The sequence below is a fragment of the Semicossyphus pulcher genome, unplaced genomic scaffold, assembly GCF_022749685.1.
Source record: "Semicossyphus pulcher isolate SPU_LCO1_2020_fin unplaced genomic scaffold, fSemPul1.0.p SCAF_4, whole genome shotgun sequence".
Taxonomy (NCBI): domain Eukaryota; kingdom Metazoa; phylum Chordata; class Actinopteri; order Labriformes; family Labridae; genus Semicossyphus; species Semicossyphus pulcher.
In genome coordinates this window covers 7,345,712-7,361,632 of record NW_027211715.1, presented here as the reverse complement: position 1 = coordinate 7,361,632, position 15,921 = coordinate 7,345,712, and the positions used below count along the sequence as shown (strand labels likewise).

Below are 15,921 nucleotides of genomic sequence, written 5' to 3'. Positions count from 1 at the left end.
GTCACACTATTTTACTTACCAACTGGTGGTTTAACACCAACGTGTGCTGTACTGTGCGAAAAGGCAGGGAAGAAGAGGATGACTGTAAGCGAGTAATCGTATGTAAATAATGCAGGATTTAAAACTAAAAATTGACTTTGCAAATGTTTTGTGAGAAAGGGAGTGCATTTAACATTTCTGTTAGACCACAAGGATACACGCAGTGTTCTTTGGTGAGTAACACTCAAAGGAAACATTACTTTTGTTTCCAAGAAATTCCAACAGCCCCTTTTAAGCTACGGCTGTAGCTTCATATTGAACAGAAATATGTTAGAGTGGTATTGATCTTCTAATTCATCTAACTCCCAGCAAGACAGCAAATACACACACCTCCCAAAATACTGAAGAGTTCCTTTAAGCATTAAGGCATAAGTGCCTTGTATTGATCCAATAGATGTGTTTCTTTCAGTTGATGGTCTGGTGAGCTCGTTGTGGACCAGCAGGCTGGAGTGGCTGTCTAAAGCCTGGGAGCGAAACCTTCCAAACAAACATCACATCTGCTCAGCAAGAAGGTGAGAGGGGACAGAACTGAAATGCTCATCTCTGTGAAAACATTTTACTGCAGCTGTTTATGTTCTCATCACGTAAAACAAGAGACCTGATATAAGGGTATATGTCAAAAATATGTGGGGGCATGCACACTCTCAATCTGATAGCATGGGTGTAAGTTTGGTGTGCCAGATCCTCCACCTGGCTAGTCATACATTAAAGTTTAAGTGAAAATTACTCAGTATCAGCTAATTATTTACCGTCTATAATGATATATCTTAATTGTTTTTACAACCTGACATACAATTGTCAAGGTTCTTGTAACAGGCAACAGAAAGAAACACTCCTGCACAGGGATTTTCAGTTATTTTGGATGGCTCAAGTTAAAGTTAGTTAAAGCTGTGCATGTTATTATATGATGTGAGTTCTCACCTCTAACTTTAACTAACTAATATTAAAAAATGTTAGAACAAAATACATTCAGGCAATTATTATCTGATCTCAAATCAGTGTAACCACTGAGTGATCTGAATTTAGGTGAGGTAGAATTGAGAGGCAGTGAATACATGGATGCATTATGAAGACCTGGATACGGCTTAGCAGCTCAGCCTCACATCCAATTTTGCCCAGTGGCCAGTGGGGTATTAAAATGAAAAATGACGCTGCAGCCCAAAAAGTATTTTCCCCATAGGCAACATTGTAAAAGAGATGACTGTAGAACTTATTACAAGACACCTTGAATTGCAAACAAGGAAACTTTATTTTATGATTTCTTTGATCCATGGAGGTTTTACATTTGTAAAACTTTCCTTGAGGCAAGAAAAGCTATTTTAAAAACTGTGAGGTCGTCAAAATATGGAGTCTTTGGGTCAAACGGGAACTCACCACCAGGGCCAGCAGAAGAAACACTACTGGGATATCTGGTTTGCTGCATAGCAAAAACGGTGAAGGGACTACACTTGTCTTCTTCAGACTTCTCAAAGCACTTTTATACTACATGTCACATTCACCCTTTCACATATAATACAGTCATACATTGCACATCAATGGGCAATCTCCAATCAGAATTCAACCATTCACACTACGCCTTCAAGAGCAATTTGGGGTTCAGTGTCTTGCCCAACGACACTTTGACATGTAGACTGTAGCAGTCAGGGATCGTACTGTCTGAACCTTTCGATCGGGAGACGATCGACTCTTCCTCTGAGCCACAGCCACCTCAAAACCAGAGAGCTAGAAAGTTCTGTGGGGGTGTGCACCAGTTAAACTCTTCTTATTGGACAGAATAGGCCAAAGTACTTCCGTGGGTGTTGCTAACTAGATTGTTGAGATTGATTGTGACAGTGCCTAATATTTTTTTTCTCTGGAGTTTGTAGCTGGTTTGCAAATAGAAACTGATGCATTACCACCAACATCTTGACTCTCATTGGGGGAAAAAGGCCAAATTGCAAACAGATCTGTGACCTGGCTAATGGAAATGCAATTATATGTCTAAGTGTAAAAGACAGTTTATTAAATGAACATTTCTTTCTGAATGTCAGACAGTTGGCAAGTGTAAATGCAGAGTTTGTCTCTTCTACCAAGTGCAGAGCCTCTTCTGCCACATAAGTGTTTACTTGAAAGCAACATTGCAGCACATGTGGGACCGTTTCTGTCTCCACCAGCCTGACCAATATAAGAGGCTTTCTATGTTACCCAAAACTGTTGACTCTAAAGTGCCAGTCAGTTTGGAGTTGAGGGCAAATTGTTCAGGTCCCTGCCATGCTGTTAGAACTACACTTGGTACATGGTGTTCCTGCTGTTTTCCCAAGTCATCTGTAGCCTGTAAGTGGGACGAAAAAGCTCTTTAAACAACCACAAAAGCCTGAGAGTCAAAATCATTGAACTAAGTTTGAACTAAAAAGTACTCCAACAGTTCCAAAGCTACTTTTGAAACCTAAAATAACGGCTCAAATCATGCCATGCTGCTGCCAAAAAATTATAAATTCTTACTGTCGTGTCTTATTTTTTCTTGAAAGCTAAAATAAATCTGTACTACACTCAAATTTCCTTCAGGCAGTCACTTTCACTTTCAATTACAGCATATTTAAAAAGAGCCAGATAAACCTATTTCACAGTTTGTTTACTGGCAGATTCCTTTTTCCTCAACACCTATAACTGTCTTTCTGGCATTCTTTGTTTATGTTTTTAAATCTGCAGTATATTTTCTGGTTAGTTCATGCTGAATGATTCACATGAAACCTGTTTCAGATGCTGATGCTTTGACTTATTAAGATGGTTTAATGCTCCTCTTCTCTGTCTCTCTGCAGCATGGCTAAAGGATTCGTGTCACTGCTTGCCTTTTTGGTCATCTTTATCGTGTCGGTGTGTGACCCCAGGGTAAATGACACACACACACACACACACACACACAAACATACACTAATAGAAGACGAAGATCTTTACCAATCACAGGTGTTTTCTCTCTCTGTCTGGCTCTTCAGGGTTTTGTTGTCATGTTGGACAAAGTTGTGTCGTTCTCCCTCAACACTGAAGTTGGACTGTTTGTCTTCATCATGCTGAGAGAATCCAGAGAAGACAGATTCCAGTGAGTTCCTCTGTATTGGATACATCTGTCATGTTGGGGTTTGATAGATATGAGAGTATTTTGCTTTGGGAACTGGCTTTGCCAGCAATAAAATAAAAATAAAAAGCAGGTTTGAATTCAGCTATTTTCTCAGAACAAGTATCTTAATTTATGGTGTCTATTACTGTCATTAAATTTATCACAAGTGTTGTTAGTAAGTGCTGCCAGATTGCAGATGCATAAAAGCATATCTCATGATTTACATTTTATATTTTAAACAGCCTTCTACATTATTAAAAGCCCTTCTTTATTTGTCATCAATTTAACTCTAATTTAGAAATGTCTAATTCTTCTGGGTTACATTTATATGATCATGTTATTCTAGAAAAATACTTTTTTTTATTACATTTATCAGCTTTAAAAAGCTTGAAGCTCTTTATCTTACTGGTTTGCAAACTGATGAGCAAGTATACAATTTGTAATTTACTATTCATGCCACATGTTGAATAAACCTACCTGTAATAAATACTGTATTACATTTATATAGGTTTTAATGGAGCTATTATGATAAGTAAAATAAAACTTTACCTGTAATTAAACCCAAATTACAAAGTTATTTTAGGTTACCTAAAACATACTATAAACATGTCTAGCAAATTGTTACCGAATAGCTGGCCATCTGTTTTGATGTTACTCCCTAACAAATATATATTTATATATATATATATATTTAAAGATTATTATTTTGGCTTTTGCCCTTATTTCTTAGGACAACAGAAGAGAGACAGGTAATGTGGGGAGTAGAGAGTTGGGGTTGACATGCACCAAATTATCAGCAGACCGGGAGTCCCAACTGAGCTAAACCAGTGCCCCAAACATATAGTTTTGCGTCATTCAAATTCAAATAGAAATATATTAGATGTCTTGTACATCATAATATGCAAAATTTCCCAGAATTCAGCTGGAGATATTTGGTATGTTTGGGATCTTTATTCTTATTATTATCAAATTCAAAATCAGGTTCTGTTAGTTTAAATATTTATCTGCACAGGTCGATCAGTGAAGTTAAAAAAATGATCATTTGACAGCATCAGAAATCAAACATTCACAGACATATTAATCTGATCTTCTGTCCTTTCAGACACTTTGCAGTCCCTCTGCCAGTAGGCGACTGTGTCTTCAGTCTCAGTTGGCTGCTCCCCACCTACTTCCTGTTTGCGGTCACCTACGACGTCCTGCAGACGCTGGCCGAGGTGGCTCATTACCTGCATTTCTACAGCCACGGTCAGGAAGCACACTACCACAATCTGACCGGGAGTTCAACAGCAGCCAATCTCACCATCCTGCTCTGATCTGCAGCAGCCACATAAGAGACAGACTTTTAGGAGTTAAATGTGCCAAAAATCTGAATGTTAGCAAGTGCTTTTATATTATTATCCACACTCATTCAGCTCTTCAGTATTTCGCCATCTGTTTTAGCACTTTCCTGTGACAACTTTTCATGATGCTCTTTTCATTTTCTCTTCAACTACAGCGGCCTCCCCTCTCATACAAACTACATTGTTTCTTTGTTTCTAATCCCCTTAAACTGGAAACATTTTTGTGTGCCAGAGGATTTCCCACCAGACACCTGCGACTAGCTGTTCTATGAAACGTATGCACAAAAACCCTGGTGTTGTACAACTGTAAATATTTAAGTTTAATGAAATACTAAACAATAGACTATAGACAGTCACTTTCATGCACTATGCATAGTATAAAGCTTATTTAAATAAAAATGTATATTATTATAAAAAGGAAACCAATAAGTATTATAGTGTCAAGGGTCCCAACCTCTTTTTTATACTGACAATAAGAGTGCCAATGAGCCACAGGGGCTGGGTATGGGGTGTGCATAACTGCTTAGTGTAACTTATTCTGAAACACAAGTTTCAAGCATGGACTCTATTCATCTTTCCAACACACAAACAGGCCTCAGTAGAAAATATAATAGCCAATACAGTTATGTAAATTATTTATTGCTTTTAAGCAGAATTCTATATTTTATTGCAGCCCATCAGCACATGTTGGTCCTACAGTACAGTGTATGGGTCAGCAGAGCCTCCGCTCTGGAGAAGTGCAGTGAACTCTGTTGAATGTTATTCCTCTTGGATCTGATGGACTTGCTCATGTTTTGTCCCAGTTATTTTTGTTTGTATCTGCATAAGGATCAAACCCTGTGCATAAAAATACATAATATATGGATTAAAGTTTGCAATCTACTTACTGTAAAGAAACCAGAGGCTCATGTGAGGTATCATTTGGAGAATTAATCCAAATGGCTGCAACCTCTCTTACTTGACAAGTCAAGTGCCAAAATAATGCTTTCTCCCACTTTTACAATATGCACTAAAAATAATGCATGGCGCTTTAGTTTCTTTGCTGCTGTGTACCACAGAGAGCACCAGCATGAGCTTGTTAACATGAGGGAGGGTCAAGCCCTTTGGAATCAGATTACACAGTATGTTTATTAAAGCTATTATTTTTGTGTTTTCACACGATTTAAACTTGGATTTATGATTGTCACAGATGTACGAGTGTTCTTAATCAGCATCAATGATACACATCATTTGTACATACACACAAACACAAATAAACACTCCAAACTCTTATCAAAATATATTTTATTCTGGACTTTTTGTTTCACTGATCTGACTTTTAATGTTAACAGATTGATGTGATGTGAGTTGCAGAAAGTAAAAAAAAAAAAACCCAAAGAACTTGAGACCCGATGGGAGGGATGCTGCAGGGCTGACATGATGCTCTGTTGTGGGGGCAAAGATAAAGGCTGACTCGGCAACTGGTTACGTTGACACAGTTGACCGGACAGACTGCGTGGCACAGACCAGAGGATGGCATGAACTCAGAAAAGACAACTATTAACTGCTAAACAAAAATCTGACATCTCTCAGTCTATTGGCAGAAACGTCCAATTTATGACGGTGGAGTAGGCAGAAATTAAAGTTGAAATGTAGTTGTACTAACACCTCTCAGATGCAGAGGTGCTCTGCAGGCAGATGTTATGTTTTTGGTTTGATTTAACCTATGACTGAAGCCAAATTAAAACTCTCAGACTTTCATTCTAAGGTCAAAATCAAATAATAAAAACATATTTATGGTTATAACTTTGTTTTCTCTGGGTTTCAGTCTAATGACCAGAAAAATGGCCCTTTGGCTACAGACTCTAAGGTTTTACTAAAGTACGTAATTACATTATTTTGTCTAGATTGTGAGTGCACTTTATAGAGACACTCTCCTGCTTCCTGAGTGACCAGTGATCCTTCTGGGGATTGGAATGGAGACAAAGCAGCCAATTAGAAATCAGCTGGATCATTAAACCAGTTGGCTAAATTGGAGGTACACTGTTAACACTCTTCCTGGTTAAACAAGCTTGCAGGTAAACTGGGGATGCACAGAGCAAAGATTTGAGTTGCTGAGCAGAGAATCTGAGAGGAGTAGGGAGAAAAATGTTTCATTGAGCAAAAGTGATTAGCATGGGAAAATATATTTGTCTTTTCAAATCAAATGATTCTATGGGAGATGAGGGTCTCTATTTATTTATAATGGGCCAATTGTAATCTGACAGTTTATACAAATAAAGCTCCACATCCAACCAATGACATTGTATCTGCTTGCAGAGCTCCTCCACAAAGCATCTGAAGGTCTCCCAATCTGTGTCAGTGAAAACAGGGGAAGCAGAAAAATTCCCTCGAGTCTTGGCTTGATTGAAAAAAATACAATTTTATTCAATTTAAAGACTTACTTTTTGAATTGTCTTTGTGTAAGCCAAGAAGAGTAATTTTCTGGGACAGAGTTTCCCAAAAAGATTGAAGCAAAAGAAAAGTAAAACATGTCTTTATTCAAACAGACAAATTTAGTGGTGATTTGCTCCTGGGGAAACTGTCTCCAGGCGAGGTGCCTTCAGAATGACGGCTCAGCTCAGTAAGCCTTACATTACAGGGTCAACCTTTTACTATTTGCAATAGCATCAAAGTAACAAAAGAAAACGTTTTAAAATTGATAGGACATGTAAATTAACACTGCCAATAAATCATCAATTCACATTTTTTTCAAATCTACAAAGAAATTACAAAAATGTAACTTTAAATTTGTCTTTAAAAGAGTATAAAATGTCTCGTCATCGAGGGACCTCAGAATAAAATGTGAGCACAATTTAGATGATGAAAAACCAAGAATGACGGTGAGAGGGCAGATGAATTCAAATGCACAGAAAGTGATGTTTTGTCATGTGGTCAAAACTCTCTACACTTGACCTGTGGCAACCATGTTTATAACCTTTATCGCTTCTTCTGGGACATAAACACCATAAATGCAGCGTATCATGACGACGACACACATTGCTTTGATGTTGGATCTGCTTCTGGGATTGATTTTGAAAAGCAACCTTGTGTTTGGGATCAGCCAGTAAGTTTCAACACGAAAAAAATACAACCTTCAATGGCTGCATTTACGAACATCTCATTTTAGTAACGTTTGTCTGAAGGGGACAACACAAAACGTGATCGTTCTTTCTCGCTCTATCTAAAGGCTGTTGACAAATAAGTGCCGTTTTGAAGGAATCCCTCCTCTACATGCCAAAGAATTGTGGGTATAAAACATTAAACAATGTATCAGCAGATTTAAGACTTGGAGTTAAACCTTCATCAGAGCAGAGGAACAGAAACTATCACATAAAGGAAAAAGTCTCAAACTTCAAAATACAGTTTCAAAGATGACAGCAGCAATGACTTCCTCCCCATTATTCACCATACGGTAAATAGAGAAAAAATTACCTTATGACATTTAAATACTGAGGAGGTCTTCTGGGTAATTTTTGTATTTTCAGAGAGCCAACTTAATCCATCAGAGAGCGAGCACTTTGCAACAGTAGAAAGGAAAACCTCGAGCAGAAGCAGACTCATTGGTGGACAGCCATCTGCCACAATGGTTTCAATGTGGACCTCCAAAGGATGTCCACATTGGAATATTAAAGTTACTCATATGATAGGCTACTTTCTGCTAACAATCCCACAATGAAACCTGTTTAACACTTTTTTTTATTTAAATACTTTAATGTCTCTTGGATGAGGGAGTGATTTCAGCTTGACCATTTGTTAATGCTGCATTTTAGTTAAGATTGCTCAGATTATTTCATAATAATAACCAATGCAACAAACTGTTGATCAGGTGTGATCTAAAAACAGTCAAACTGTTTTTAAAAAATGGCTGCAAAGTCACCACTGCTGTCAGTCTCATGTAAATAATCTCTATTGACTCATTTATTAGATTCACCTGCTTTAAAAGGAACTACGAACTGGTTGTCATGGTTTGTTAATTGGTGAAACCTAATAAAAGAGTTCTACCTTGAGAATTTGCAACAACTAGACATGGCACAACAATTGAAATTTTCACAAATGATTTGCTTGTAGACAACCACACTGATGATTTGAGGTCTGTGAGGGTTCACATCACATTAAAGAGATTCACTAAAACCTTACCAGCAATGTAAAACAGGGCACAACATAATGTGTCTGTGTTGTGTTGAACCCTACTGGCTGAGATGGGACCTGACTGACTGTTGCATTACTTAAAACAGCCCTCAACATTCAGAAGTAAAGGTCAACATCTTGTTAATTGAAGCTAAATAAGATAGGTAACTGCTGAGCCGGAAGCATCCAGAGAGAAGCACTGTGGCTAAAACCATCTAGATCAAATAGTGCACAGAGGAGCTGTTTTAAAGCATCTAGATGTACATCGTCTGTGTCATGTAGCAGGTGGATGCACAAAAAGGAGCCAGAGTTTTGTCCTCTGGAGAAAAAACATGAATTACTGCATTTTGAAGTCGACTGTACGACCCACTCACAACTGCTGAAACTAGTACTGCAATACATGGAGTAAAAAAAACATCAGGTGTGCCACATTGGTTTGAAATCATGACGAGGACACGGTTTGGGTTGCATGTCTGAGCGTGTTTGTTTGTATTTTCTTCTCCAACTGATAAAACCCGGACCTGGCCAGCCCCTGCCCCCTCCCCCAAAGATAAAAAATATAAAAACATTGAAACAAGAGATCTGAAATTTAAAAAAACTAAGTGCCATCCTATTTTATGGTGGAGGAGTTGATATGTCTGCACAATGAGATCCAACTAGTAACAAAGATCAACACTTTTTTCATTGTTTTTCATTTTGATGACGATGAGCATGGTTTAAAGATCAAAAAAGCAAAATAGCTTCCAAATTTTGGTACATATACGGATCTGTAACTTTTTTTTTTTGTTTATCAGTTTTTCTTTTTTTCCGCTGCGTCCCTTCTGCATCTCTGTAAGAGTCTGCACAGATAGAGAGGGGCGCCTCCATCCGCCCGTTTATCCATCCGTCCATCCTTATGTTCATCCCTGTGTCTGGACCTGCTGTGTCGGGTGCTTGCTTCCTGTTCCTGTTTCCTGCTTCCTGTCTGTCGGTGGGCGGGGCCATAGTCGTAAGCGTGAGCAGTACGCAGGGCAGGCAGGGACAGTCATTTGGCTATGTACACATTCATGGTCGGTCCATGGCTTCCAACAAACAGCAGCACTATTTCCGAAGGTCTAGTACACACACCTGGGACAGAAGAGGAGAGAGATCAAGCTGTAAGTCTGACACAGAGCTATCACAATCAAAGCCGGAGAGCAGTAGATTCACATCCACACATGTCTGAGTAAACTTACAGATCCGTCTGACGCGCTGGCTCCCACTTTGTCCCCTGCTGCATTCCAGCAAACCTCAAAGATTCCCCCCGTCCCTCTGTAACTGTGGACTAAAGCGCCCGTCTGCAGCACAGGAGACAGAAGCAGAGAGTGAAGGGAGACGTAAGATAACAAAGAGCCTTTCACAGCGGGTCCATAACTGCAGTGTTAGACCTCTACCACTTGGGGGCAGCAGTCATACGTCTGTTCACCAATATAACAGTAATCTATCATCTGACACGAGTTTCTATCTCATACTTTGTCACATTTTACTATTATGTGGTTTAAATAACCCGTCTGATCCCAGCTAGCAGCTTTAAATGTATGATGATTATTGATTTATGTGTGATATAGTGTGATAGACTTAAGACACCAGTGTCATCTTGCAAACCCACCTTAAAGATTAACATTAAGATGGCTATCAAGGTAGCGTTCAGGGGTTCAGTTCACACATAATCTGGCCTACCTGTGTATTCCAGATGTGCACGCATTTGTCGAAGGAGCCACTGGCCAGATGCCGACCATCGGGGCTGAAAGCCACGCTGTAGACCGGCTCCTGGTGTTTAGTCAGCGTGTGGATACAGATGCCCCTCTCCACATCCCAAAGACGGACTGTGGAGTCAAACGATGCACTGTGGGAGTGGGGCACAGGGACAAGCAGGGTTATACAGGTGCTGGTGTGGAATCAGCGCGCTTTGAGTGCAACAGATATGTTTTAATGATTGTGCTTTGTTGTGCAATAATGTGCACACATTTAGGTTTTGACAAAAGTTACGGAGAGCTCAATGCAAAGGTTACGGGCAGAAATTGTCAGTTTGTATGGCATCATTAAAAACATAATGCATGAATGTAGTCCAGCTCAGAAATAAAATTCAGTTCTTCAAGTAACTTCTGATAGTAAATCAATTTTCTTCTTCATTATCAAGCTAGCATACTATAGTGCTATCACATAGACACTGACCTGGCTAGCATGAGGTTAGCGCTGGGATTGTTGGTTCCAGGGCCGGTTGGACTCCATTTGATGGTGTAGATTTCTTTACTGTGGGCCTGCAGGTCGTGGACACACGAGTCCTGCTTCATACTCCAAATCTGAAAGAAGCAAAACAAACATCAGAAACTTTACCCAACCTTACTTTAATTAATTATTAACTTGTAGCCTACAGGACACACAGCTAATACAAATTGTGTAAAGACTTAATACACAATTTTTCCACTGTGTGAAATTGCCAGCTTTTTTTTTACAAACTACGAACTAGTAAGCCTCATGGTCAAAATGTTTCCTCAGAGAAGCAAAAACATTTAGATCGTAACTTTAATTTTAGCACATAGAGTAGAAATGATAATGAACAAGCTTAACACTCATTGTAATGAAGTAAGCATTGTAGCTCAAGTATAAGTGCATGGGAGGTTAAATTCTCCTTTCAACAATCCCCTGCCATCATGAACACTTCCGTACCTCCCTTATGACTAAGTGTTTTCAGGTCAAGGATAGCAGTGACAGTTAGATTGATGAGAGAACGTGTGTGATATTTCAGCTCTCCGCTCACCTTCAACGTCATGTCGTCTGAGCAGGAGGCTAGCAGGTTCCCTGTGGGATCCCACTTGATTGCATTTACTTCATTCTAAAGAGAGAGAAGTTACAAGGTTTAGACGGACGTGCACAAACACAGACATTATTTCTAAATTATATACAGTATGTTGTGCGTTCGTGCCGCGCAGCCTTCCTCCGAAGATTTATTTGAAATAAAAGACACAAACATGCAAAACAGATCACCAGGTAATCAATGTAACGTATAAATCAAAAATTATGTTTTAAAAGGTCTCCTCTTAACCACTTTAGACAGTGACAGTAAGACTGTTTGTCATTTCAGGTTCTTTGCAACGTCCAAAAGTTACAAATCAGTAATAGAGTTATGGATCTGTAACTACGAGGACTCGCGCACACAAGCAGCACTTACTGTGTGTCCCTGGAATGTTTTAATGGGTCTGTCCTGTCCCAGTTTACAGACGTGGATGCACATGTCTGTACTACAGGAGGCGAACGTATTGTTGCTCTGCCAATCAACGTCTAGTGCTGGAGCTGTGGGAAATGGACAGAAAGATGTTAGCAAGATTACACATTCACAGGAATACATTACGAGCAGGTAAATAAAGTAAAGTAAATAAAACATAAAACATAAGAACAGATGCGTCTGTACCTGAATGGAAGGGAAACTGTTGTTTGGCTTCTCCTGTATGGGCATCCCAAATGATTGTTGTCTGGCAAGAAACATGTTCATGTACAGTTAGAGCTAAGAAAGGCTACACAGTACATTGGTTTGATACATTTCAACAAGTTTCATGGGAAAACCATGCTAGAACAAAGACCCCTGGTTACCTTGTCTACTCCTGCACTGAGGATAAAATTGCCTTTTTTATTCCACTTCAGGGCAAAGATGGGACCTTTGTGTTGGCCAAGTGTGCTGGCCAGGTTTCCTGTGGAGCAAAACACACAGAAAGGGAACAAAAATCTCTAAGTATCAATTTGAAATGACAACAACAAGCCATGAAGGGTCTAAATTGTCAGGCTTGTCACCGCAAACTGATTCAACTGCAGTGTGCAAACCTGCCTCTGGATGGCAGCGTTGTTCAAGTACAAATCTAAAGCCATGTGGCGTTCAAGTTACAGAGGTAGCTCCAACAATAATAAAGAAGTACACAGCTCAATCATTATAAGAGTTTCCACTGTGATACATATTGATACTTATATAAGCAAGGATACAAATAAACTTTCAAATTAAACAGAACTAAAAAATTTAATTGTGTTGCTTTGATGTATAATTCCGCTAATTATTGGCAAATAAAACATGCTCATGTTTAATAAATCAAAGCCATCTTACCATCCTTGGTCCATATTCTGGCAAAGCCGTCATAGGAGCCTGTGGCTAACAGCGTGCCTTCGCTCTGTCAGAGAGGAAGCAGTATTTGCATTACACAGTCCTGGCTCAATGAATAATTTGCTGTGATTCAGCTGCTATCATAAGAGAGGTTCTGTATTTTCCATCAGCATGGATGCTTTCCAGGAAATTTCTTCCGCTGCCCTTGGCTCAGGTTTACAATCCATTGGCTTGACAAAAGGAAAATTCCACTCTCTGATACACTTCCACTGTTAGACACTATCCACAGTGATGTTCAGAGTGCTGTGGGAGTTTCACTGTTTGTTGTAATTTGCCTTCTCGTGTATTCAGGAGCATTTTTATGGTGTGTTGTTGTTTTCCCTGTCTGTGTGCTTATCTGTTAAGTGTGCCTAAAACAATTAGCATTATCACCATTCAAAGTGATGATGAATCAAAACAATGTATCAGCAGGGTTGTTATGAAACAGCACTTTAACATTCAGAAATATTTCTACCATTCCCTCAGCTTTGACCTGGTTCCATATTTTGAAATTGATGCACCCATGGAGGGTGACTCACATGTTACATCATGTGTGCGTGTCTGTGTGTGTGTTAGCGTGCTTACATTCCAGTCTAGCGAGGTGACGTCTTTGTTGCTGGGGACATCCTGTCCTCCTTCTCGTATGCAGTGTCTCAGCACCAGCTGCGTGGAGCTGCTTGTACTGTTCTCACTCAGGTTCCAGATACGAGCCGTCGAATCACCAGACCTGAGACACACACACACACACACACACACACACACACACACATTTCTGATTATAGTACCGGGCCTTTTCCCTGTTAAACTATGAGAACATGAGCACTACAAGAGAGACAGGTTATTTGACTTTCTCTTTTAAGTTCCTGAAGTGTGTTCAACTGTTGTGCATTAACCTTTGGTAAAATATAATTGTTTGAAAAATCTTAAGTAACTCCTTTCTTATTAATTAATTATTCTTTATTTGAAAATGTCAAGTAAGACAACTGTAAAACGACAACACAATATAAACATATTTTCACAATATGATGTATTTTAAAGTGTTTTCCTATCATCTCTAACCAGACATAAATTTACACTGAGTAAGAGACAGATGTCAGAGGAAGTGAAAGTGACTAACCCCGACGCCAGCAGATCACTGACTGGGTTCCAGGCACAGATAAAGACTTCTGACTCGTGGCCCCTCAAAACCATGGCCTTGTTCTGAGGGATCTCCACATCTCCATCCACCTCCATCAGGTCTGCGTGGTTGTCTAAGCACAGAGTGTGATGGGGGACACACAGCAGGGCAGAATGTCAAGTTAACAAGCCAGAAAATACAGTCATCAACATTCTCGTGTGGCCTTTGCTATTTGCTAAACATCCAAAACATGCATGTAACATCCAATTAAGGTAAACAATGTTTTTAATTGTAAACACATTACTCACTAGCTAAGGCGTGGGCTCCGTTCTCCTCCCCGTTGGCAGTATTCTCTCCATTCTTGGCGTTGCCCGCGATGCTGCCTGCAGTGGCCGATGCCGGTGCTGAAGCGGCGGCCTGTTGCTGGGCCATTTTGTCCCGGTAAGCCTGCTGCCTTGTCTGAACAACGTCAGGCATCACCGCGTCAATCAGGGACAGAGACTCTATGGGCCGCCCGTCAAATAACGTGCCGTCCTATAGAGTGGAAAAAGTGACCAGAGAGTTAGAAAGGAGGGCAGAAGAGAGGAGAGGAGAGTTTGTATTATCTTGATAGTGTCGCACCTCATTGATGCTGACTTCAGCCTCGACGTACTGCAGGCCCTTCTGGATGATGCTGATGAGGGCAGCAGGGGGAACCAGAGCACCATTGATGTTGGATTGGCTGATGTGACTTTCTATACCAAACGTAAACGCTGAGTGGGAGAACCCTGAGAGGAGGAGAGAGGGAGAAGGGAGAGACATGGTGCTCAGATAACTCAAGTAAAGACTCAGATTTCAGTGATTTTAGAATAATAGCTGCTGTTGGTGGTGCACTTTATGTGATATGACAACATGTATCTGATCAACAAATGGCATTAGTAAGTCCATTAGTGTGTTTATTTTGGTAATGCTGCCCAACTTTCCATTATGATTATAATGAGAACATGACCTCAACCCAACCGAGCTAATAGGGTTGCACGATGGGTGATTTTTGCAGATATCAGATATGCCGACATGACAATATTTTAAGACTGATTCACGATATGTGCTATGGGGCCTAACTGCAAATACATTTAAAGTTATGTTCTGCTAGTTACTGCACATAGAAGGGTCTATATGTTGACTTAAATGCTTCTGTCATCGTCCTTTTTCTCAAACATCGGAATATTTCCGTGTGGTTACCCAGCTATATCTGAACATTGTCTGAAATCCACAGCGAATACATTTTAGTGCAAAGAAAACTGTCTCGGTCTCCATACATACATACAGGGATGGGCATTTCAAGCAACAATACCATTTGATATTCAATGGGAACTATTCGGCTATTATTCGAAGATCAGATTTATGATAAGCTAGTTTGACCTTTCCAAGTCCTCATTTGAGCTTATTTTGGTTTATTCTTTTGAAGGAGGTCCACGCAGAACTTGACAGCTGCAGAAGTCTGCATTTTTCTCAAGTTCCAAATCTCACAGCGCCACACGCGCGTTACCAGCACCTGGTGCTAATGCTTTCTTCTTCTTTTGTTTAAAAAAAATAATTTTAAATTATGTATTTAATTTGTGTTTTCCATTAAATGTAATTAAATTATATAGATTCAAATGAGTGTTACATATGTCAGCTTGCACTGCAGAGGTAATGCCTCAAATGTGCATGTTTGAGACCTTCAGTTTGACTGCTTCCCTATCAAACCAAAACAACATAGTGTTTCAAGAACATGATCACACTGGTAATGCTCGTTCACAGGATTTACATTTGGAAATATTGGGAAAACAACAGCATGACATTGGATCTAAAAGTCAGATTGTTTGGGAAGCACATCATTAAAATCAGTAAGTTACCAAAACATGAAGAAGACAGCAAACATGAACATAAGGAGTTTTGAGGATACCTGACTCCTGTAGGTATCTGTAGACCAGGAAGTTGACCTCATCACTGCTAATGCTCATCTTTACTCCTGTTACACCATGAGGTCAGCACGCACACAGCTAGCCTAGAA

At 39.7% G+C, this 15,921-nt stretch overlaps 2 protein-coding genes across 2 annotated transcripts in view; one reads left to right on the top strand and one right to left on the bottom strand.

The window, feature by feature from the left end:
* The window catches only part of LOC138606957 (uncharacterized), a 75,118-nt gene extending 69,296 nt beyond the window's left edge, over window positions 1-5,822 (top strand). Inside the window, exons 15-18 of the mRNA XM_069679448.1 lie at window positions 449-551; window positions 2,838-2,907; window positions 3,012-3,115; window positions 4,236-5,822. Of these exons, the coding sequence (XP_069535549.1) occupies window positions 449-551; window positions 2,838-2,907; window positions 3,012-3,115; window positions 4,236-4,446 (488 nt within the window). The 3' untranslated portion in view covers window positions 4,447-5,822. The remainder of the gene's footprint in view (window positions 1-448; window positions 552-2,837; window positions 2,908-3,011; window positions 3,116-4,235) is intronic.
* Window positions 5,743-15,921, bottom strand: part of tbl1xr1a (TBL1X/Y related 1a) — a 45,360-nt gene continuing 35,181 nt past the window's right edge. Inside the window, exons 3-16 of the mRNA XM_069679449.1 lie at window positions 15,814-15,915; window positions 14,508-14,653; window positions 14,195-14,420; window positions 13,887-14,019; window positions 13,355-13,496; window positions 12,734-12,797; window positions 12,232-12,329; window positions 12,053-12,113; window positions 11,813-11,934; window positions 11,402-11,476; window positions 10,816-10,943; window positions 10,321-10,486; window positions 9,837-9,938; window positions 5,743-9,729 (exon numbers count right to left, since the gene is read on the bottom strand). Of these exons, the coding sequence (XP_069535550.1) occupies window positions 9,703-9,729; window positions 9,837-9,938; window positions 10,321-10,486; window positions 10,816-10,943; window positions 11,402-11,476; window positions 11,813-11,934; window positions 12,053-12,113; window positions 12,232-12,329; window positions 12,734-12,797; window positions 13,355-13,496; window positions 13,887-14,019; window positions 14,195-14,420; window positions 14,508-14,653; window positions 15,814-15,871 (1,548 nt within the window). The 5' untranslated portion in view covers window positions 15,872-15,915 and the 3' untranslated portion in view covers window positions 5,743-9,702. The remainder of the gene's footprint in view (window positions 9,730-9,836; window positions 9,939-10,320; window positions 10,487-10,815; window positions 10,944-11,401; window positions 11,477-11,812; window positions 11,935-12,052; window positions 12,114-12,231; window positions 12,330-12,733; window positions 12,798-13,354; window positions 13,497-13,886; window positions 14,020-14,194; window positions 14,421-14,507; window positions 14,654-15,813; window positions 15,916-15,921) is intronic.